This window comes from Typopeltis vanoorti, chromosome 10 (genome assembly GCF_054136105.1).
Source record: "Typopeltis vanoorti isolate ZY-2024b chromosome 10, IOZ_Tvanoo_1.0, whole genome shotgun sequence".
NCBI lineage: Eukaryota > Metazoa > Arthropoda > Arachnida > Uropygi > Thelyphonidae > Typopeltis > Typopeltis vanoorti.
The window spans coordinates 19,095,248-19,121,342 of NC_143558.1; the positions used below are offsets into that span (position 1 = coordinate 19,095,248).

Genomic DNA, 26,095 nt, shown 5'->3' on the forward strand with positions numbered 1-26,095 from the left:
TGTGCTGTCATCACTGCTTGTTTCGTTTAGCAATTTTTCAAAGTAATTACTCCATACTTCAAGGATATCTTTTTCTCCCGTTTTCATGTCACCTTTATCGTCTCTAACTCCTTTTACAGCACTCTTTCCTCCATTTCTAAGCTTCTTCAACAACCTCCAGAAAATTTTGCCACCTTCTTGATATTTATTTTCTATGTTCTTGCCAAAGTTCTCCTATGACTTTTGTTTAGCTAGTTTTATACAGTGTTTAGCTTTCTTACATTTGTCTCCGTATTCTCTAAGAGCACGAGCTGACTTATTTGCCAGGAACGTTTGATATGCTTTCTTCTTTTCCTTCACTGCCTCTTTAACTTCCTGTGTCCACCATGGAGTTCTGATTTTTCTATCCTTGCAGACAATCTCACCACATGCTTCTGGCTGAATCAATCAAGTTTTCTTCAAGGCTTGCCACTGAATCTCCAAGGTATGGTTCCTGTTCTCAAACTATTTCATTTTTTCTTCAATAATCTTTGTGTATTTCAGTCTACAGTTCACATCAGAAAGCTGCTCAACTTTTATTCACTTGAAAACTTTCTTACGTGTTATTCTTTTCAATATGAAATTCAATTTTATCCTGCTCAAGACTAAATAGTGATCACTGCCAATTTCAAATCCTCTGTACACCCTGGTGTCCTGCACCAGGGAGAAAACATCACTATCAACAATAACATAGTCAATGAGACTTTTCTTATTCCTTGCCTCTTCTCTCCATGTGAATTTGTGCACATTTTTATGTTTGAACATGGTATTAGTAATAACCAGTCCATGTCCTGAGTAGAAATCGAACAGGTATTTATTAGCTTTGCTCTTTTCTCCAAATTTTCCCAAAATATTTTTGTATGCCTGACAATCATTTCCTACTCTGCTATTTAGATCCCCAACAAGCACCAACTTCTCATTTTTCATTGTGTCAGTTGCTTTCTCTAAAACCTCAAAAAATTCCTCCACTTCTACCTTAGTAGAACCATCTGCGGGACCATAGGCACAAATAAGTTTCATTATCCAGTTCCCCATTCTCATATTTGCCCACATCACTCTACTTGAGATTGCCTGCCATTTAAGATTAGCCTCGTATTTTGTGTTGAATACTATGGCTACTCCTTTGTTTCCTTGATAGTCATTGCCTGAATATAACATTCTGCATTTATTGCTCAGAGAGATCTCACCAGTTTTTGTCTTTTTTGTTTCAGTCACCCTTATTACATCGATCTGGTACTTATCTAATTCCTCAGCTAGCTCCATTTCTTTGCCATTCACGCTTCTTATGTTGATAGTACCGATCTTTAACTCTGGTGATGTTGAGTTGGGGGTGTGCTTTCAGATTTGTTCCAGTAGCTGACTTTTTGCTGTTCACCCTGGTTCCCTGGCGAAAATAACGGGGGCCTTGTTTAACCGGGCGATGCCCCGGCCAGCATGAAATTTTGTCATGTTGTACCATCATTTTGTATTTTGGTTTAAGCCAGTAAGAATACAATTTGGTAGGCTAAATCCCAAATTGCCAGCCCATCCTCGTTCGTTTAGTATCCAAGTAGATACCCAACAGGGTGCACCATGAGAAGATGAGGATTGGACATTAGGTCAGAAGCCCTGGTCGGTTCTCTGCATTCCTTTAAAGACTATGTGGAGATCTCCTCTCAGTTATACAGCTTTGACCCTTAAGCACCCCTTTTTACATTCCATTATAATGTAAATAATGTATAATTTTTCAATTTGCATTTCTCTGAAAAATGTAAATAATTTAGATTTCTTCCATTGATGTTAATTCCATAGTTTTGCCATAATTTCTGTAAATCTTCTAATGTGGTAGAAAACAGGTTGTATGTAGAACAAAGAGCCTTGGAGAGAAGAATGCTTCACATAAAAAAAGGAGGGGAATGGAATTAGAAAGATGACTGAAGTGGAGGAGATGGACTCCAATTACATACTGTAATTGGAGTCCATCTGCAATTACATACTTTAAAGACTAGTCATATTAGCAAATTAACAGATTAAGATGAATAAATTTAAGCACTGATTGGATACCAAGAAAGAGAAAGAAAGAAGTTGAAGAATAGAAGAGTGTTGGAGAACCTGGCATTATTGGTCTAATGAGCTAATTGCTAGTTTTCTGGGAGAACAGATAATAGATAATTTTATGTATGTATCTACCAATGAAGGTTGGTCTTTGGCAGACTGTGGAGCTGAAGGTACCATCCAGAGTTCTAGTTATTAGAGGAGCTAGAAAATGTAGCGAACTGGTAAGATCATATCCCCTACTCATGTGACCTCATTTACTTTGGATAGACTGAGATACCTGCAGAAATTAGATAAGAAATGCATATGAATTGCAAGTCATTCCAAAAGTTTTGCAATTATACTCTTAAGCCAAACATTTATTTAACAGAATATTACAGACTTTCAATATCATCTCATTTTTGCCTTATCTCTGTTGTCTAGCATTTGGTTGACTTTATTCCTGTCAACAAGACCTTTTTTGATTGTCAGATCACTTCTATAAAAATTTTTTCAGTGATGTGGAACATTTACCATGGAGTGGTTCTTTCATTTCAGGAAAGAGATTAGATTCTGGAGTTCTCGTGTCAGGACTGTACTTGTCAGAACCAGTCCTTACAGTCTATACTTTTCTATAAGATCAAATATTTCACACTAAACATGTAGCCTTGCATTGCCATTCAAAATGCAAGACATCCAGCCTGAGTCATATTCTTCCTGCATTTGAAGTCTGTTATGTCTTGCCAACCATGTATTGTTTAATAGTCATAAAATAAAATGGAATTACATGAAAACACTCAAATCACTTACAAATTTCTTCTCTTCAAAGAACCTTGTGACGTCTTACTTTTAGTTAATTTAAATAAAAATGATTACATATCTTAAACTGGAACTTTTTATTGACTTTATTAGTTCACCAGAGATTTTTGTAAAATATATACAAGAGTTATCTACAAGTTTCACAACAGCTGGTCTGTTTGGCTTCTTCAGGACATGTATAACAGTACAAGGAACTAACATTTGCTAATAAAAAAGAATGAAGTAACACAGTCAAATAAATTAAACCGACGTGTAACATCATAAGCATGGAATGTGGTGTATCTGTCATTGTTTATTGAGCGCATTATAGTTTTTAGCGAAATGAAATTCTGATAAGCTGAGTGAACTTATTAGGCTTTTCCAGATGTCTTTCAGAATCATTCCTTGATTTCTGTTTAGATTTTCTCCAGAGCGGAGTACAACCGTGGCATCTTTGAAGTTTCTACATCGAAAATCCTCTTCTATATAGGGCATAGAGCTTTTATCCCAATTGATGGTGTGGTTAGAGATCGAGAAGTGATGGACTAATCCTGAAGTATCTATTCTGTTGTTTATGTCCCCTACGTGTTCTTTTTTTTTTGAATTTCCAGGTTTATTGATGTTTTCCCTATGTAATTTAATCCACAGGAACATGGAATGTTAGTAGTTGGTGGGTTGTTCACAGAATGGTGCTTAACATAATTTTTAATGAAGATGGCAGTGCCACCGCCTCTGTAGTTGGATCTGTCATTTCTGTACATGAGATAACCCCATATTTTGGGACTGTCAGAGGGTCTAAGGTGTGTTTCACTGATTAGTATAATATAAGATTGGTATCTGTAAGTGAAATCTTGTAGGTCCAGAATTTTGTTCCTTAAACCGTTCGCATTCCATGCAATGATCTGAAGAGAGGCAGGAATGAGTTTGTTTTTATTCATTTATGATTGCTGTGTGGATGGCCTGTGTTTCCCATAGGAATCTTTTAGTGGTGGTTGCTGACGGGTTAGACAAGCTGAAATCTTGTAGCATGTTAGCTAGAGAGGCTGTAATAACTGCTGTCAGATTAGTAGGTGCTATTGGCTGATTTTGTTCTGATATTGGTTTGTTAGTACGGGCCACATCAGCATAACTTGTTTGCCTTTGGCTTCCACTGTCTTTGAAGGTCACTGACTGTTGCTGCCAAGTCTCAGGCTGTGGAGCAGGGGCCTCAGGTGTTCTTTTACTAGAGGAAGAGGGTGGTTTAGTTGTCTCCATCCCTCTGTTTTTTGGGTGCTGAGTACATCCCTTGTAATTTGCTGGATGAGGGCCACCACAGTTGGCACATTTAGCTGAGGTGGTTTTTGGCTTGGTGCAGGTGTTAGTGGGGTGGTTCTTAGCACATTTCAGGCATTTATACTCTGTCTTGCAGAGTCTTTGAGCATGGCCAAATTTCTGGCATCTATAGCATTGACCAGTAGTTGCCCTTTTACAGTAGATCACCCTCTGGGGTGATCCAGAGTCCACCAACTGATGGTAAATCATAGATGTTCTTATAGGCTTTGTGGATCTCCACCAAGACCAGAGGCATAGGGGATTTTTCCACTCTAGTCAGTCTGCTGATCTTAATAGGTGGCAGGTCCTGGTGGTGGAGGTCAGTCTCAATTTCATCTTTAGTTATATCCACCATGGCACCCCCCCCCAGTGCCATGGATTACCTTCAGATTTTTCTCCGAACTAAGAGAAAAGGTGTGGTATTGAATATTAATAGAGTCTAACACTTTGGTCAGTTTCCTGTAATCAGTCACAGTAGCCAGCTGAATTTTTATACCATCATCAGTGTTCTTGGCTGAGAGATACTGTATCTGTGAGTTTATCATGGTGGATCTTAATTGTGTCCATCTTTTCTTTTCCCGGAGGACTATCAGTGGAATCCTCTCTTTCGTGACGGTCGAGGGATTGGAACTGGGAGTATCCTCATCCATACCAAAATCTATGGGAGATTCTGTGTCAGTGGTTTTGCTCTTTTTGCGCACACGTACCTCTTCAAAGTCTGGGGGAGACTGCAACTGAGTAATGAGCTCCTCACTTGTATCATCCGAGTTATCTTCTGTGACTGCAGAGGGTGGGAATGAATCAAAAAGCTTAACTTTTCCCGGCCAGCTATCACTCAGCAGTTTTCCTAATCTGAGGAATCATTATAAACCTCCTCGAATATGGTCTCGTTCAGTGGTTTTGCCATGGTAATGAAGCGTTCGAGTAAATTACAATAATCCTGTGGCTTGGATCCACAGGATTATTGTAAATCCCGTAAACACAGTCTGGTGTTTTCCTGCAGTACGATATATAGTAATATCGTACTGCAGTATGCCCTGCAATTAGGCTTAGAAGATGGTTTCCGATGGAACTAAAAATTGAAATTAAAGTATTTACTCACCTGCAACTTACAAAAACTTTATGTAATCAGAATGCTTGATCAGTACATATGAACATAATACTCGTCACTAATGCATAAATCACTAAAAACGTTATCAATCAAATTTGCAATTCATCATCAATAATGCACAAAACTAACGTGCAAGCCTCCATCTTTACTTTAATTCATGATACTAAATTTGAAGTAATGCAGAAGTCATATTTCCACATAAAATTAGCCAAAAGGTGTCACACCTTATTACTAAAATACTTTGGATTAGAGATAGATGTTGAACATTTTTTCACTTGGTTATAATATAAATTAAAGATGCCAAGAAATTATATTCTTGGTTTCATCCTTTACTCAAGTGTAAACAAACAAAGTTTGCGCATGAAGTCACTTCACGACTAGGCTATTTATATGAGACCTCAATAAAGGTCGAAACCGGTCTGGGTAGTTGCCTCTCCCATAATGCATAGCATTATACATGTATGTAAGGATGTGCATTGCATTATGGGATACTAAGGCAAATGATGTGGAGTCATTAGCCTCTATATACAAGTAGCCCAGTCGTGAAGTGACTTCACACATAAACTTTGTTTGCTTACACTTGGGTAAAGGATGAAACCAAAAATATAATTTCATGGCATTCTTTAATTTATAGTAACCAAGTGAAAAAAAATTTCAACATATGTCTCTGGTAAGTGCAATTTAATCCAAAGACTTCATTTTTCTAAACATTTTTAATTTCTTATTGGGTACATGGCAAGTGCTATATCATATGTAGTTATTAAGCCAAAACTAATACAAATTCTAATGTAAAAATTATGTTCCTCTGCAAAAAGAAACATAATTGTAAATTATTCATGACTATCTTTAAACATTATTTTTGACCCACTTATTAAGTGTTTCAAAAGTACTGCTATTTCATAGAATTCTTTGAATAACTTAGCTTCATCACAAACATTGTGCTCATGAAAACAATAGAAATATTCACAACTGAAAATTACATTTTGATCTTGTATAGCAATTAGTCCTTGGTTCAAGGATGCTTGAGGAAAGGTCCTTCCCCGCCCTCTCTCTCTCTCTCTCTGTGCCTCCTTTTGTTTTATTGCCAAAATGATTGAAATGATAATAATAATTATTTTATTTTTTTTGATAAATGGACCATATTAATAAAAAATTAAGTGAAACAGAATTATGTCTGCAGTATGTCACAAGGCATTTCTAAATTCAGGTGTTGTGATTATGAATGGTGTCACTTTATACAAAAATGTGATTAAAATCACATTTTTGTATAAAATAGAAAATCATTGTATGATTATCTATTAATGTTTCTTTATTTGTAATAAGATAACATCTTAATTCCTATGTCAGTTATTGCATAATTTAATGTATTTTGTTGCATTATGAAAGTTAGCTGCCTCAGCATCATCCTAAACAATTCATTTATTACAATTTACTCAATTACACTAAATGCAAACTTAAGCAGAGAAAAGAAGTAAAAAAGGGTTGATGATATAGAATTGAATATATTGATATTATGAACCAGGAAGTTGTTGCCATATTCTTTTTCCATTTAGAGTGGATGAATGACAAGATACTGAAAATGATGGAGGAAAAAAAGAAACACAAAAATCGTCCTGAATACAAGAAGACTTAAACAACGAGATCAGGAAAGAATGTAGGATTGCAAAAGAACTATTGCTCAACAACAAATGCAAGGAAATTGAACTTCTGGACAAAAAGCACAAAACCAGATAACTTCATGAAAAAAGTTAGGGAGCAAACTAGCAAATCTTGCAAAAGGGTAAGCTCTCATTGCATTGGAAAAATTAGATACCAGTGGAAACATCTTAATGGAGAAAGACAAAATAAGGGATAGATGGGTAGAGTATTCAAAGGAACTCTACAATCATGATAGAATAGATAAACCAATGCAAGAAGATTTGGAGGGGCCTACTACTATTCTTACCTGGGAAGTAACAAATGCCATTAGGAAACTGAGACCAGGAAAAGCTCCAGGAATGGATGAAATTATGGCAGAATATCTAAAGGCTTTAGATGATAAGGCTATAAGCTCACTGACTGACATATGTAACAAAATATATGAAACTGGATACCTGCCAAAAGATTTTAAGCACTCAACATTCTTACCAATACCTAAAAAATCGAAGACAATCAAATATGAAGAGTACAGAACAATCAGTCAGATAGCAAAAGTTATGTCATATATCATCCTAGAAAGAAATAAACAAAATCAAAATGGGAAATTAATGAAACACAATCTGGTTTTCAGGAAAATAAAGGAACTAGAGAAGAACTCTTCAACATTCGAACTATTATAGAAAGATATCTGGAGAAGCAGAAAGAAGTCTACTTGTGTTTTATTGACTACACAAAGGCCTTTGACAATATACAACATGAAAAACTAATCAAATGCATCAGAAATTGAGGAGTAGATGGTAAAGATATCAGATTACTGATAAATCTATATTGGGAGCAAACTGCCTCAATAAAAATATCAGGAGAAATCTCAGAGGAATTCCCAGTAAAGAAGGGTGTCAAACAAGGCTGTGTTCTTTCTCCTATATTGTTTAACCTCTATACTGAAAATATCTTCAAGCAATTAGAAGAATTGAAAGGAGTTGGCATAGGAGGCAGGAATATAAAAAACTTAAGATATGCAGATGATACAGTACTGCTAGCTGAAAATAAAAAAGATCTTCAAAACCTACTAGAAGAGATTCTAGTAGCAAGGCTTATACGTTGGTCAGACATAACTGGTAATTAGTTTACGGAATCAACAACGCATATAAAGTATATTAATTAAAGGTAACTTTAATGAATAACTTCTATATTTCGGCAACGTCACATTGCCATCTTCAGGAACATAAAGATATGATATGTGCACGCAGGCACTAACACAAAGCAAATGAGGAAGAAAGCAAGAAACTAATATTGTTCCTAAAGTCCTAATCATTAGGACTAACACAAAGCAAATGAGGAAGAAAGCAAGAAACTAATATTGTTCCTAAAGTCTTAATCATTAGGACTTTAGGAACAATATTAGTTTCTTGCTTTCTTCCTCATTTGCTTTGTGTTAGTGCCTGTGTGCACATACCATATCTTTATGTTCCTGAAGATGGCAATGTGACGTTGCCGAAATATATTATTATTATTAATATTATTATTATTATCATCATTCAGGCCTCCAAGGAGTCAAAAGACTCTACGAGGGAGATCCTTCCTAAGACATAAAGTCTGTCAAGACTCATCGAGGGGAGGTCCCCCCCCCCTGAGAAACACCAAGTCTATCATACCACTCTTTAACTCACTGACCGTTCTCGCTCCCACCACTCCACCGGGCAATGCATTCCACGGCTCAACCACCCTCCACACAAAGAAACCACTCCTTACCCTCTTGCTCACCGTTTCCTTTCATAACTTCCAGGGATGGCCTCTTGTCATCACTCCTTCCCGCTGATCAACCAAGCGAAAGAACTCCCCAGTGTCAACCCTATAACCACCTCTCAACAGTTTAAAAGTCTCAATCATATCAGCTCTCCTTCTTCTATCCACCAAACTCTACAGTCCACATTCTCTCAGCCGATCCTCATAACTATCCTTGTACAGTCCTGAAACCATCTTTGTCATCCGTCTTTGTATCCTTTCCACAGTTAATTTATCCCTTTCAAATCCTGGGGACCAAATCGGAGAACAATAGTCCAAGTGTGGTCTGATCAGAGACTTATACAATGGAATGATAACCCTCTTATCTCTGCAGGTCAGTGTCCTTCTCATAATAGCAGCAATCCTCTGTGTTACCTTCACCACCTTTGCAATATGTCCCCTAAACTTCAGGTTTCTATCAATCATCAACCCCCAGATCTCTTGTCTCCCCTACTTCCTCCAGTATAACTCCTCCCACAGAGTATGCAGCATCCCATCGATGTTTCCCAAACCTCAAGACCTTACATTTTGCTGCATTAAACTGACACCCCCATTCATTTGCCCATCTATCTAGCTTATTCAAATCCTCTTGCAGGGCTACCACATCTGCACTATTACTAATAATCCTTCCCAGCTTTGCATCATCCGCAAACAACTGAATATCCCCCTGCAATCCACTGGCTATGTCATTGATATAAAGGTTAAACAATATAGGTCCTAGTACTGAGCCCTGTGGGACCCCACTTGTAACCCTCTGCCTCCTGGAAACTGCTCCACCATACACAACTCTCTGATACCTATCAGACAGCCAATCCTGAATCCAGTTGACCAATCTGACATCCAGACCCATGTGCTGCAACTTAAATATCAGCTTATCATGTGGCACCCTGTCAAATGCCTTCGCCAAGTCTAAGAAAATTGCAGTATATGCCTTTCCCTCATCTAATGTTCTTGTAACTTTATTATAAAAGGCTAGCATATTGCTAAAACAAGAGCGTCCTTTCACAATTCCATGTTGATTCTCACGGATAACATTACCCTCATCTGCCCAGTGCTGTATACGGTCCCTCACTACTTTCTCCAAGATCTTAACAACTACTGATGACACACAGACTGGCCTATAATTAGACACTTCCAGTCTGTTATCACCCTTATGCAATGGCACTATCTTACCTTCCTTCCATTCCCTGGGCACCTTTGCCAAAGCCAGACTTTCATTGAAAAGCCACGTTAAAGGGAATGTCAATTCCCTAGCACATTCTCTCAAAACTCGTGGTGAAATACCATCCAGTCCCACAGCTTTACTGACATCCAGAGTACTCGGTATCTGAAACACACTCTCCTCCTGTACCTCCAGACCTCGAACCGGTCCTATCCCTCTAGCATTAAAACTGACTCCTCTAGGATGAAATACTCCAATAAAGTGTTCATTGAACAATTCCACTATGTCCTCTACATCAGTCACTCTATTCCCATTTTTATCCCACAATATCATTCTTTCACAGTCATTTCTCCTCCTACTGGCCACATAGCTAAAAAATTCCCTAGGATTTTCTTTGGATCTTAGGGCCAATCTCCTCTCATATTCCAGTTTCGCTTTCCTTACCACACTAGTCACTCTTCTGGCCTGTGCCTTATATTCCTCATGCATCTCTTCACCTGTCTCCTTATATCTCTTCCATAGCCTCTTTTTCGCATGCAATTCCTGTTTAATATTGTTTGTCATCCACTTTACTCCAAATTGCGTCCTCTTTTTCACTCGTGGTATACAACTTACCATTGCTGATAACAAATATTCTTTCACAATTTCCCACGCACTGGTGATATCCCGGCCTTTCAATTCCTCCCTCCATGTAACTTCCCGAAGTTGACGTCTAAGACTATTATAATCACCTGCCTTATAATTCCACATAAGTTCCCGTCTCTTTGATACTCCTGCATGTCTATTCATTTTCCAAGTCAACACCATATGGTCACTCTCTCCAACTGGTGGGAGAGACGTCAACTCACTTATTATCAACTCTTCTGATGCTATAACCAAATCCAAAACTTTTGAACCTCTTGTTCCCTCTGTTACATGTTGCCTAAGACATTTGTCCCTCAAGAATTCTAGAAATTCCATTCCCCTATTGCTACATGCATCTTCCTCTCTCCAATTTATACTACTGAAGTTAAAATCTCCCATAACAATCATTCTTCTTGCACTTGCCAAACTTAGCTGTCTAAACATCTCCTGGTCCCCATCCTCTGTGCTCCTGGGTCTGTAGCAACACCCCACTAAATATCCTGTCTTGCCTACCTCTACCTCACACCATACGCTCTCAAAATCATTTGTCTCACTTTCTTCCAAATTCTCCACTCTTAGAGGACATAGGTCATCACTTATCATAAGCAGTACCCCACCACCACGCTTTCCCCTCCTATCCTGACGAAAAATGCTATACCCAGCGACTTCTATTCCTGTTGTTATATCCCCATCTGTCAACCACGTCTCAGTGATCGCAATAATTTTTGGCCAGGCTGATGCTATCTGCGCCACCAATTCCTCTCCCTTATTCCGGATACTCCTGCCATTAGTATAAAGCATATAAATGCCATTATTTCTATACCCAGCATTATCCCTTCTAGACTCCACTGGGCTCGGTGTTACCTGACATTGTCTCCCTTCTCCCAAGTATCCATTCCCACAAGAGGCCACCCCTGCTATCATCCTCCCTGGGACACACTGATTCGTTCAGAACAGCAATCTCTCCAGATGCCTACATCCTTCCTCATTCAAATGTAAACGGTCTCTCGCATACAATTCCTCTCTTTCCTCAAACGCACTCCAAGCATCCACATATACCAGTCCTCTCTTGTCACATATTCTCGCTATTATACCATTCAATATCACCGCTCTTCTGCTCAGCTCATCATTATCATACCTAGGCAACACGCACACTATTTTTCCTCTCTCTGTCTTCTTCCGTACAGTCTCAAGCAAAAATCTCATATCTCTCGCTGCCCGACTTACATTACCACTCAAGTCATTCGTTCCTACCCATCACAATCATCTCATCCACCCTTTCACCTCTCTTAATTGCCATAGCCACCCTTTCTATTGTTCCTCCTGGCAAACACTCCTCACGCATCCTATCTTGAACACCACAGATCATTGAGTCGCCATACATTATACCTCTTACCATTCCCTCGCTCCTATTGTTTCCATTCTCTCCTCTTCTTTCATTCCCATACCTCTCTCTTCTACTGTTTCCATTCTCTCCTCTTCTAGCACTCCCATACATCTCTCTCATTCCCTCTCTCCTACTGTTTCCATTTTCTCCACTTCTAGCACTTCCATATCCCTCTCTCATTCTGTCTCTCCTACTACTGTTTCCATCCGCTCATCTTCTAGCATTCCCATACCTCTCTCTCATTCCATCTCTCCTACCGTTTCCATTCTCTCCTCTTCTAGCACTTCCATATCTCTCTCTCATTCCGTCTCTCCTACTGTTTCCATCCTCTCGTCTGCTAGCATTCCCATACCTCTCTCTCATCCCTCTCTTCTACTGTTTCCATTCTCTCCTCTTCTAGCACCTCCATACCTCTCATTCATACTCCCTAAATTCTCTCTCTCTCCTACTCTGATTCGCCTTGCATTTATCTCTTCCATTCTCCTAATCTTATCTTTCATACTTCTGCTCTCATTCACAAGACATTCCACCTCCTCTTTCAACTCATCTATCTCCCTCTGCAGGCCAGTCACTCTTAATCTAAATTCATTCTCCCAAACAAAACCATCTCCTAAACTTCCACAGTCACTCACACCTTCCACACTATCAACTATTATTTTCTCATTCTCTCCTATCATACTACTTGTCTTCCTACATTCATTCCCCGTTCCTGGAGCAACAAAGTCGGATATCGATATATCTAATGTACTTATTTCCTCCAACTGCTATTAAAGTTACCTTTAATTAATATACTTTATATGAGTTGTTAATTCCGTAAACTAATTACCAGCTACTAGAAGAGATGCTAAAGCTAAGTGAAAAATATGGACTTAATTTCAACTTCAAAAAAACTAAAGCCATGCTGGCAACAAGAGAAAAAGGGAAATACCCAATATAAATATTAAGATCAGAGGAAATACTTTAGATCAAGTAGAGAGTTATATATATTTGGATCAACTAATTACAGAGAATGGAAAGTGTGATAAGGAAATATTAAGAAGAATAGAAATTGCTAGCTCAACCTTCATTAGCATGAAAAACATTCCGACCTCAAGGGAAATTCACACAAAAACAAGAATTATGTTGTCCAAATGCTATGTATGGTCAACACTGCTATATGGAGCAGAAACTTGGACAATATCAAAATATTGCAAAAATAAACTAAAAGCCTTTGAGATGTGGATCCTCAGAAGAATTCTTAGAGCCCCATGGACTGTCAAAAAAATTAATTTAGAAATATTCGAGATGATTGGAGAAGATAGGAATCTGTTGAAAACCATTAAGAAAAGAAAAACCACCTACCTTGGTCACATACTAAGGCATGAATCCCTATAAAAAACACTTCTAGAAGGAATGATACAAGGAAAAAGAAGAAGAGGAAGACGAAGAACAGATTGGATGAGAAATATTAAGGACTGGACCTTTTTGTTCTATGAAGAATACAAAAGAGAAGCACAAAACCATACATGGCGGAAGCTCATGGTAGTCAACCTCCTGGAAGGAAATGACATCTGACAAGACAAGAATAAAAGAACTGTATAAATATTGATTAAAGCTAGAGGAAATATGAACCAGAGATTTCCAATCAACAATGGATGTTTAGCAGGAACAGAGTTGTGGGAGCTAATGCATTTGATGCCATCTGATGTGAGATAGAGACAAACATAACAAATATATAACTAGTTACTGGAGTAAGCTTAGGGATGCAAAGGAGGATGTAGCTCATGCATTGGCAAATTAACTGCATGAACACAGATTAAGTAATTATATGGAAGAATAATGATGGAAACAGAGTGGAAACAAGAAATATCATCATGCAGCTACTGAGAGATAATTCCTTAAAACCGCTGGGAAGAGTGATTATAAGGTTTTTAGCTGGGATATGCATTTGGAATTTTCATTTAAAAAAGTATATATATATATATATATATATATATATGGAATAACAGAGCAGGTGATTGTGACAAACTCAGGAAAAAGCTTGAAGAGCAATTCATGGTAGAAAAAACTGCAAAAGAAAGACAATAGCAGCAACGAGAACTGGTCATAGGGATGTTTAAAGCAAAGAAGCATTAAATTTCATTCCCAGTCAGAAGTATAAATCAAGTGAGAATCAAGTATATAATAGCATTCATAAACAGAGGGATTATAAAGATGAATATGATTAGCAATCTCACCAACTGTACACAGAACAAGCAAGAGGGGTGAACAGGATGGTAAGAAAAGAAAAATTAGATAAGAGATCTCTGATGTGACAGGTACATAAAAAAATAAAAGCATATGAATATTTGGGATAGCTCTCTGTACACAGGGCATTTCAAGAAGTGGGAAGTTAGTTCCATTAATTCCCAGATAGTTCCATTATATAAATGAGATGCTAAGACATGGGTAGCAAATTTTAGATCAGTCGGTATCTCAAGACTGATGATTAAGATATTGGAAATGTTTGTTAAAGCCAGAATTCAAGAATGGGTTGAAGACTATGAAGGGTCTGCCATACCTTACTAGTTGACTCGCACTGTGTAATACAATAAACTTTATATATTGTATAGAGGAAATTACTGCTTCACAACATAACTAGACTTTGTGTGAATTTGAGCAAATGGGGATTGATGAACTGGTACCATACATAAGAAGATGGCTGATAAACAAACAGTAGTATATGGTGAAGCAAACTCAAAAAGAGAGCAGGTGACCAATGGTATACATATGCCACTTGATTCTCTACTTAGATCATTGTCATGTAATTTGCACATTAATGATATTGGTGATGTGTGTAGAGGCTTAAGTGCTGTGAGGACATCATGTTGGAGGCTTAATAGATTTTTTACAACACTCAAAAAGGATTAAAATAGAAATTAATACTTCCTATATTTCATCCTAGTCACTAGGACATCTACAGGGATTACAAAAACATTAGTTACATTAGTTGTTTTTGTAATCCCCGTAGATGTCCTAGTGACTAGGACAAAATATAGGAAGTATTAAATTCTATTTTAATCCTTTTTGAGTGTTGTAAAAAAATCCATTAAGCCTCCAATATGATATTGGTGATGATTTGGCAGAATTATCTACTTGTTTTAATTACACTATACTGGGAGGATAGTAGTAAAGATGCCATAATATCAGTCTATTCAAATTACCCTACAGGATAATTTGAATAGGCTAATATTGTGAGCAAAGGATAATAGCTCCAGTTCACTGTGACACTACAAGAAATTTATGAAATTAGGATTTGTGTGCATGTGGAAGTTCAAGGTATGTGTTGCAAAAGTGGACAAAAATAGTACAACTTATCATGTGCTCCCTCCTCCCAATTGTCCACAAGCTCTAGGACAATTGGGATGAGGGAGCTATTATCCCTTTTTATAAAACTGTGATTTGACTGCATTGGACTGCGGTATTCAGACTGGGTTGCTTCTCTTCTATTTCCTTGTCCTCAGCAAACAAGTTTTGTGGAAGATGAGGAAATAGTGAAGATTCAGGTGCAGATAACTAAGATGGTGATAGGTCTGTGAAATATTTCCTATAAGGATAAACTGAAAGTTTGTGTAATTACAAAACTTGGCTGATAAACAATGAAATATGATTCTAGTAGCAAGACTTATATGTTGGTTAGACATAACTGGTAATTAGTTTACGGAATTAACAACGCATATAAAGTATATTAATTAAAGATAACTTTAATGAATAACTTCTATATTTCGGCAATGTCACATTGCCATCTTCAGGAACATAAAGATATGGTATGTGCACTCAGGAACTAACACAAAGCAAATGAGGAAGAAAGCTTATACTTCATGTCTACACTTCATGACATCTCATGCGCATCGGCAAGAAAGGAATTCGAAAAAATATGTAGTCGGCACGTGAAAAAATACGAAAACCTGACAAAGACTTCTACTTCCATACCTCAGCCACCACTCAACACTGTAGTCAACCTCTCGTTGGCAGTTTTAAAGCCTGAAGCACTCACAGCACTTTCACGTGGTCACAATTTCGCCCTAGCTCCTAAACGGATACCTGCTGAAGAAATCATGATCCAAATAGAGCGTGGAATTCGCAACCTGCCTAACCATATCACCAACAACGTAAGACTGAATGTAGTCGGTGTTCTCACTAAAGCCAAACCTCCAAAATCCAACTTATCCAAAAACGAATATACAGCCCTACAAGAATTGAAAAACAACAAAAAAAATAGTAATCACCAAAGCTGATAAGGGAAGCGCCACTGTGGTACTCAATCAAAAAGACTACAAAGGTAAGCTAAATTCTTTAGTACTAGACGATAATACTTACCTCCCCATTGAATATAATCCGACCAGCTCTCAGATTAGAACTATCCACAGACTCCTTAAGAAAGTCACTTCTTGGCCTGTGGAAGTCACCAACAAACTTAAACCTTATAACTCTAGACCCCCCCCCCGATTATATGGACTCCCAAAAATACATAAACATAATGTGCCATTGCGTCCCATAGTGGATGGCATTGATTCCCCTACATGTAAATTAGCCAAACATTTAGCCAAAACGCTCACACACTACACTGGCAACACATCATCACACATAAAAAAACTCAGCCCACTTTAAAGCCAGTATAGAAAACCTCACACTCCAACACACTGACATAATGGTCAGTTTTGACGTCTCCTCCCTATTCACTAATGTCCCACTCAAAGAAACCCTTGAGCTCATCCAAGCCAAGTTTCCTCCCGATATCTCAGCCCTATTTCAGTTCACAATGAACTCAGGCTATTTCGTTTGGCAAGGAAAGTTCTACAAACAGATAGAGGGGACAGCCATGGGTTCACCACTTTCCCCACCCTTGGCTAATTTCTTTATGGAGACATTTGAAGAGAAAGCCTTAAACTCCGCCCCACAAAAACCCACTATTTGGCTTCGTTATATGGATGATGTGTTTGCTATTTGGCCACATGGCTCAGACACACTCCACTCCTTCCTAGCACACTTAAACAACCAACATCCCAGAGTCCAGTTCACCTTAGAAAAAGAGGAAAACAACACCCTCCCCTTCCTAGACACTTTAATCACCCGCCAGCTTGATGGATCTTTGGTTTTCTCTGTTTACAGAAAACCCACCCACACTGGCAGATACATTCACCAGCAATCCCCCCTCCCTCACAACAATATGGGGTGATAAAAACACTATATAACAGGGCAAAATTAATCTGCTCAGATGACAAGGCCCTGACTATTGAACTAAACCACATCCTCAACACTTTCTTAGCCAATGGCTATAACCCCCAAAAAATCCAAAAAATATACTAAAACCTGTAAACCACAACTCCCCTCCCCCCCTCCACAATAAAGATTACACCAAGTCTATCACCATCCCCTACATCCAGGGCACCTCTGAGAAAATAACCAATATCCTCAAAAAATATGACCTTACTTCCTGTTACAGACCATATAAAAAGTTGGCATCCCTTATCCGCTCTACCAAAGACCAACCACTTCCCCTAGACCTACCTGGTGTATACCAGGTCCCTTGCAGCTGCAAATTGTCCTACTTTGGCCAAACAGGCAGAACAACAAATATCAGGATTTCAGAACACCAAGACTACATCCGGTTTCACCAGTACAGCCGCTCTGGGCTGGCAGACCATGCCTTAGATACCCACCATAAAATTCGTTGGAAGAAAACAAAAATAATTCATCGCAGCAAGTTTAAATACGAAAGATTATTCAAAGAATCTTCAGCAGCTCTAAAAAACGTTCCTAACCTCAACAAATTTGGGTGCATCAAACTGCCCCAAATTTGGGAGACTTTCATTATGAGAACTTCAGCCCAACTGCCAAGACTACCAAATTAGCCCGCAAGAGGGCACCATTAGGACTTTAGGAACAATGAAATATGTTAGACACATGTTTCTATCCTATTCCCACATTTCTTGCTAAGTTACTAAGGGAGTTTTATATGATAGATACAAACAAAATTTATATCTGATAAGGAGCAGTATGATGGGTAGTATTATGATGATGATGATTTATTAATGGTTGGTATGGGCCTCTTGCAGTGATTCCGTGACTCCACAGAGATGCAAGATGCTTGAATAATAATAAAAAATAAGAGAACTGAAAGAAAAGTTTGAGGCGAGTGGTTTAGTTATGTATGGTTTAGAAGCAGTAGCAACTGCTTGATATCAACAACTGAAATGGCACATAATTCTCACTTGGGCTCCCACCTATTTTCCGTTACCCAATCAATATTTTTTGGATCTATCCTCCAAACTAGAACCCACACAGATCCAAAAACAATTATAAAGTGAAAACCTATATGACTGGATTCATTAAATGTTTACTTTTAATTCACTACCATAGCATGTCATAGATAATAGCAAATATGATAATGACTGACACATTTACAAATTTTTAGCAAGATATCAAAATGAAAGTTGTTTCAGGTAAGTGGGATAGCTATTAATAGAACAGCTTAAAATATGTATTAAATAAATGAAACAGATTTTAAAAATAAAAATGATAAATTATTAATAATAATGCAGTTTGTGTTTTCTGATTTTTATTAAATGATTTTATTACTTTTTATTTGCATATTTTACTGTTTTTAGTTAACATAAGTAAATTTATGTATATAGGCAATTCCTGACTTATGTACTTTTTCTACTACTTTACTACTTTATTTATTATTTGACACCTCCAGGGAGTCCAGAGACTCATTGAGGGAGGGGCACCCACTCTACAACTATCTCCACCACTCAATCCACCAAATGACTGCAACTACACCAACGCCATCTACTGCCAACTACCACTAGTTTAAACACAGACAATTACAAACATCCATGCCCACAGCAGGATTTGAACCGGCAGCCTTTTGGCTGGAGAGCAGATGCGCACTTGGCCAGTCAGGTCAGCATGTAAATTTGGACTTTTATAAATTATCATGAAAGGGCTAGAAAAGTGGTGAATTATTCAAATTTTCACATTCACCTGCCAGTCTAATGGTGGTCTTTAGCAAGACAGACAGTCCATGTGGTGCATGTATGTGCACTTTCCTCAGTCTTGCTTTCAACACAGCTGTGCTATATTTGTAATGTTTGAGTGCTGCATACTTTTAGTGTTTTCATGCTATTCATTTATTTATTTTAGTATTTGCATGGATCCTAATGCCTCACAGGTCTTAAAAATTCAAAGAGAAACTGAGACGTGTTAGCCTGTTATTGAGATTTATGAAAAGTAGAAAGGGGTCGCTGTTCAGTCATCTCTTGATAATTTCTAAAGAAAGGTCAAATGGCCAAATTAAACACTTTTTAAAAATATTTATATTTTCTCATACTGCTATTTTATTTGAATTATATGATATATTATTTGAATTAATAATTGCACATGGAAATCCAGTTTGTGAGTGAATTCTGTGATAATCTTTAAAACATGTTAACACACTACAGCAGTGCTTCTCAAACTTATGGATGCCAAGGCCCCGTATGGAAAAATTTAAATATTTCACGTTTTTTTCACGGTGCCCCCATCGGAAAAAAAAACATCGTAATATAGACGTTATTATATTTATTGTATTTATATTCAAGATTTTGTGTTTCTTATCAATACCTTTGAAATGAAACTTATATGAATAAGCATATATTTACTAATATTCATTAAATGCCAAAATACGCAAGAAGCAAAATTTGTGAAACAACACCAATGTGTGATTTTTTTCCATTAAAATATGAAAAAGAACAAAAAAGAAATAATAAAAATTAAATACGTTTCTTTTAAGATTAAAAAAATCTACTTAGTCTTAAAACATTTTAAATTTGTTTTCATTATTTCATGGGTCCCCTCAACAAAACGTACGGCCCCCAAGGGGGCTGCGGCCCACAGTTTGGGAAGTGCTACAATACAGCATGCACATACTATAAACATGTAAGCAATAGGGTGTGATTAACAGGCAAAGTTGAATTAAATCTAACTTACGTAAAATTTAAGTTACATGAAGTTTGCAGAACATAAAAGTTACATAAGTTGGGGATTGCCTGTATTTACCTTTCTTCTATGCAATTTTTTATTATCTTTTAATTAAACGTACATCTTGTACCATCCTTCCCTTCCAGTTTTCATAAAACATTAAACTATACTCATTTATGAATTGGTTCTTAATGGTAATATCCTTGTACACTTGGGCATAAATAATTACCACTGTTGACATGTAATGCTATATTTTTCACCCTTCATGAAACTTCTAAGTAAGAATAACTTAAGTGATACAGATAATAGAGAACCATATTTAACTAAATAAATTGAGACCTTTATTTTTATACTCAAAATTGCATACTTTTATACTGCTATTCTCTATGCAATACACATTAACACATTTTTTTTTTGTCATTATTGTTAGGCATCATGCATTTAAAAATGACCTGTCACCCAAAAATATTTCAAGCAGTGTCATTATTGCTGGCTCAGGTGAAGGTTCTCCTTAAATGTTTTAGATTGATTCCTGAAGGAGTTCTGTTTACAAATATATTTCATGAAGTCAATCGGGACTATATTGCTGTGAAGAAATTGTGGTTTGGGTCTGAAATTCTTGACTGGATTGAATGGGACATCTGGTAGTTTAGTTTTATAACATCAAAAGTACTTCAAGTTTGTAATAATATAAGTTTATTTTTACATTTATAAAAAGATTGTGTAAATAAATGCATATATATATTTAGACACTACTGTCTTTTTTAATTAAATAACTTAAATATGTGTCTCCTTAAATAAATTTTAAGAGTCACATTGTTAAAATTGTAAGGACATTCACAATAGCTTATAGCAGTGATGAAGACAATGCCGGCATTGACATGTAAATGTCATATTACATTGGTATTCAGAATAATTTCAGATGCTTTCATACAAAGAATCTGGCAGATATACGAGGTGTGACAATTTAATTCTCAAAATGCACCTGTAAAAAAATCTACATTCAGAACTATACATTAGTGGCTACTGTCACCTTTGAAGTAGTCCCCTTGTGCATTTATACACTGGTTTAGAAAGTGTTCTCATTTCTGGAAACAAGCCTGGAACACTTTTTTCTGGAATACTCTTGAATTCCTTTATCACATTATGCTGGATATCAGCGATATCAGAAAATTTTTCTCCTTTTAGTGCAGTCTTTAATTTTGGAAACAGCCAGAAATCACAGGGAGCTAAGTTGAGTGAATAAGCATGACAACCTAATTCGGTAATCAATTTTTTGGCCAGAAACTCTCTCACGATGCACATTGTCATGATGGATGATCTACTTCTCAGGCCATAATTCAGGTCTTTTTCTCTGAACAAAGGCTTTTCAGCACCTCTAAAAAACATTATTAGTTGGCCATTTGTCCTTGTTCAATGAATTCATAGTGGAATATCCCCTCAAGATCAAAGAAACACACCAGCATGGTCTTGAACTGTAAACATGAGTGCTTTTTTTTCCGGATGTGCCGAACTCGGGGGTTTTCAACTGCATGCTCTGGCATTTTGTTTCGGAATTGTACTGGAAGCCCCAGGTTCTGTCACCCGTAATTACTCTTGGAAACGTGCTTATTTGCAGAAAGATCAGTCACAACTTGAAGCCATCGCTGCTTCTGTTCATCCATCAAGATCGAGGCACAAACTTTGCAGAAATCTTTCACATACCCAATTCTCCAGTTAAAATTACCCTGACTGTTTCTCAATTCATTAGCAATTCATCAACTATTAATCAAACACTTAATCGTCTGTCAGACCATACCAAATCTTGCACTCTATTCACATTTGCATCTGCCATTTTTGTTTTTTGGTTCCCACTTCTGGGATCATCATTCACATCTTGCCGACCTCTGAATCTCTTATGCCACTCAAAGACACTTGACTTTTTCAGAGCATCCACACCATATGCCACTTTCAACAGCTCCAAAATTTCAGTAGCAGTTTTGCTGATTTTGATGTTAACATGCAGCTCCAAATTTCGATCACACATTTTTACACCAAAGTTTACAAGCAGATCTCTATTGTTTTTGCACAACAGCCAATTAGCAAATGGTTCTATCGGCTTGAGGCTTATGCACGCATTAGTTAAAATATGTACAGAGACAATTACTCACGTGACCCCAACCAAATCACCACATGGCAACACTACGCAGCCATTCCAAGAATTAAATTTTCACACTTCATACACAACATAAAATTGGAAAAAAAATTAATATTTTTTGCCTTTAGAATCCAAATTTGAAATGCTCATATCTCAGTCACAAGAATTCCAAATTTTAACACAGCAGGACAGCACAAGTCAATTAATTTATTTGTTTAATTCACATAAAGAATTACTTTGAGTAATGGCTTATCACATCACAACAATTAAAAAAAAAACAAATACTTTTTATTACTCTACTTCACCTCTAGTTTTTTAGGTTCTCTCAAAGGTTAGGATATTCATAATGTGATCACAGAAGCACACAATGCAGAAATGAGTAAGAGTACAAAATATTCAAGTAACATTTTCTAATGTTACTTGAATATTTGCCCTGACAGCACTCTGTAAGTATTATCAGGACAGCTTTATTTTGTTTTTTGAATAAAGACATTCTTCCAAATCTTTGACAATTTCTTCCCAACAGATTTATTTAAATAAAGTATTATGAAGCCATGGTTTTTGCACAAAGGATTTGTTAAGCATATAGGCTGATAATCTGTTTTATCCATATTGATTCATAAATATGTAAACTTGCATTTTGCTCTTCTTTTTGACAGAGGTGAATTACTTAAAAGGAATATCAAGCTTGGACAGGGTCGAGAGCTATTTCTTTGGATTCCAAGATACGTCTTTCTAATTCATCGGAGCATTTATGGATGTTTGAAGTTAAAAATACAGAGCTCTTGTTGATAGTGAGATAGGGCAGGAGGGAGGGGGAGGAGAGAACAGGATCAACCAGCCCAGAAAGTTTTATAAAAAATCCAGTGGGGAATAATTTTGTAATATATATATTTATTTATTTACAGAGTAATTGACTCAATTTAATGACACGTTTATAATTATTAACTGACTTAACCACCGGGAAAAAATATAAGAGATTTAATAAGGTTTCACTACTAATTTCATTGGAAATGCCAACATCGTCAAGTGAATACAGTAACATGGAGAAAACAACATCTTAAAAATACGTTGTACTTTAGACAAACACAGAGCTTAGAACAAGGAGTATTTGTATTTGAAATTGAGTCCAAGCATTAGTTCTGGTGTGAAGCACTGTGCGTGTGAATGATATCATGAGTACGCCAAAACTGGATTACAGCGCTATGTGAATCTGGTAGGCTGTAACTGAGATTGCTGTTTAGATGGGTAGGGTCGAGAGCTATTTCTTTGGATTCCAAGATACATCCTTTTAATTCATCAGAGCATTTATGGATGTTTGAAGTTAAGTTCCAGTCTATTTGATGTTGTCCTTCAAAATTGGTATTGGCCGAGAATAAAACGTGGCTGGATGGGGCACTAGCACGGACTCTGTTATAGAAATGTCACATTGATGTTCTTCTAGGTAGAGAGAGATGGACTTTTCTGTCTGGCCATAATATGGTTTGCTGCAACTGCAAATGATTTTGTATACTCCTGGAACTGAAGAAGGTTGTATTTTACGCTTCACACCAGAACTAACGATCAGATTCAATTTCAAACACAACTACTACTTGTTCTAAACTCTGTGTTTGTCTGAAGTACAATATATTTTTAAGATGTTGTTTTCTCCATGGTACTGTATTCACCTGACGAAGTCAGCATTTCTGATGAAACTAGTAGTGAAATCTTATTAAATCTCTTATATTTTATCTCGGTGTTTAAGTCAGTTAATAATCATAAACACATATGTGCTTGAAGTATGTTTAATATCACAAAAAGAAGAATATGTGGATAAGAAAGCAAGTCTCCGACATCATGGGAAGAGTGAAACTTCTGAAGGGCTGGGCATATTGCTCGAGGACAAGATCAGCGATGGACAAAAGAAGTACTGGATTGGATTCCATGAAAGGAAAAATGACCACAACGCTAATCTAAATCACAGTGGATTGATGATATCATCAGATTTGCAGGAGTGGCATGAGAAAGGAGAGCCATGGACAGACAGTTTTGTTTGTCCATGGCTCTCCTCTTCATCAGCATTTTATATATATATATATATATATATATAAAACACCTGCTGTGTACTTCAGTGAAAGTGGCATGTGCCATCAATGGCACTAGACTTCCCAAAGGAAGAATGTCACAACTTCTGCTTTAGTCGCCAACTAGAGGAACTTTACTAAGCCTTTTTTCGAACAGTTCCCAAGTTAGTTGACCTCTGGCACAGGCAAGTAGGTTTTTCATTCTGTAAACTCAAGCACATGTCAGTTGCATCTCTTCACTAATGCAATGTCTAATTAGTGGTACTTTTTGCCCAGCTATCTCGGATTGGCTACCAGTGGAGACTGAACTGCCCCCCCCCCCCTCAGTCTCCAAAGGTTAGATAGGGCTAAAAGCCTTGCCTACCCCATATAGGGAAATAAAAGGCATTAGCTGATTTATATATATATAAAATAAAAAAACCTTGGATAACTAATGAGATAATTTCTCCAATGGAAGAAAGAAGAAAATGGAAAAATAAAGACACTCCAGAAGGGAAAATACAATATAAAACCCTGAATGACAAATTCATAAGCGATGCAGAAAAAATAGAGAAAATTGGCTTAAAAAACAATGTGAAGAAATGGAAAATTATGAGAGAGTGGGAAGGTAGAATCTTTTGTATGAAAAAGCAAGAAGCATGAATCGCAAGAGAAATAGAATTCGGGCTAGAGGCATAGAAAATAAGAATGGGAAAATCATAACCGAAGAAGATAAAATCCTAATGAGATGTAAAGAATACATTGAAGATCTATATGACAAAGAAAATAGACCAAATGAGTTGCCATTAGAAGATATAGGTAAATGAAGATGATCTAGGCCCAGAGATTTTGAAGACAGAAGTAGAAATGGCCATTAAAGAACTGAAATGTGGAAAGGCAGAAGGAACAGATGAAATACCTGCAAAATTCCTGAAACAACTTCAGAAGAAAGGAACTGAAGAAATAACCAAAATAATAAATTTAATTTATAACAAAGGAGAATTACCAAAAGATTTTATGACCTTAATATTTATACCTATACCAAAGAAAAGTAATGCAGTGAACTGCAAGGATTTTAGAACAATAAGCCTCATTTCCCATACAAAAATATAATCCTAAATGGTCATTTTCAGTATCCTGTCAGGTGTCTTTTCCCTCCAGGAGATCGACTACCATGTGTCTCCACCATTGCTGCATTCCTCATATGAGAGATGGTCCAATCTTCTATATTTTTCATCCACTCCAGTCTTTGTCTTCCTCTCCTTCTCTTTCCCTCAACAGTTCCTTTGAGAAGTACCCTTTGTAGGCAGTTATGTCTCAGAATATGTCCAAAATAGCTGACTTTTCTCTTTTTAATTTCTTTTATCAGGCTCCTGTTTATGCCTACCATCTGTAGTATCTCTTCATTTGTCTTTCCATGATATCCTCATAATTCTTCACAGCATCCACATTTCAAGGCCTCCAGTTTTTTAACACTCAGACTGGAGAGTGTCCATGTCTCTGCTGCGTATAATAATTTGGGCCATATGTAACATTTGGAGATTCTTAGTCTTGTTTTCAGATTTAATTCTCTAGATGTCAGTAGATTTTTCATATTGTTAAAAGCTGACCTTGCAATTTCAATCCTTTTTCTAATTTCATCTTCTATCCTGCCTTTTTCTGTGATCAAGTGTCCGAGGTATGTGTATGTTTGCACCTGTTCTGATTTATTTTCTTTTATATTGATGCATATTTTTGGTATTTCCTTTTCTCTTGAAATTATCATTATTTTTGTCTTTTTAAAGTTGAAACTGAGGCCATACTGTTCGCTGTACTTGAGGGTTTCCTCTATAAGAGTCTTGAGGTCATATTTGTTTTCAGCTAGAAGAACAGTGTCATCTGCATAGGTTATTAATATTTCTGCCCCCTACAGTGATTCCTTTGAAGTTACTAATTTTATTAAATATTTCTTCTGTGTACAGGTTAAAGAGAATCGGAGACAAGACACAGCCTTGTCTCACACCTTTCTGAACTGGGAATTCTTCTGAGGTCTCTCTATTTATTCTCAAAGATGCAGTCTGTTCCCAGTAAAGATTAATTATTAGCC

General features: G+C 37.0%; 1 protein-coding gene across 4 annotated transcripts in view; it reads left to right on the forward strand.

The window, feature by feature from the left end:
• The window catches only part of LOC150102203 (tRNA (32-2'-O)-methyltransferase regulator THADA-like), a 424,395-nt gene extending 403,815 nt beyond the window's left edge, over positions 1–20,580 (forward strand). For 3 of the 4 annotated variants that reach the window (XM_090399010.1, XM_090399012.1, XM_090399011.1), the window contains one exon: positions 20,261–20,580. In XM_090399010.1, the coding sequence (XP_090255136.1) occupies positions 20,261–20,478 (218 nt within the window). In that variant the 3' untranslated portion in view covers positions 20,479–20,580. The remainder of the gene's footprint in view (positions 1–20,260) is intronic. The other variant, XR_016548929.1, reaches the window with a different exon arrangement.
• Positions 20,581–26,095: the final 5,515 nt, after the last annotated feature.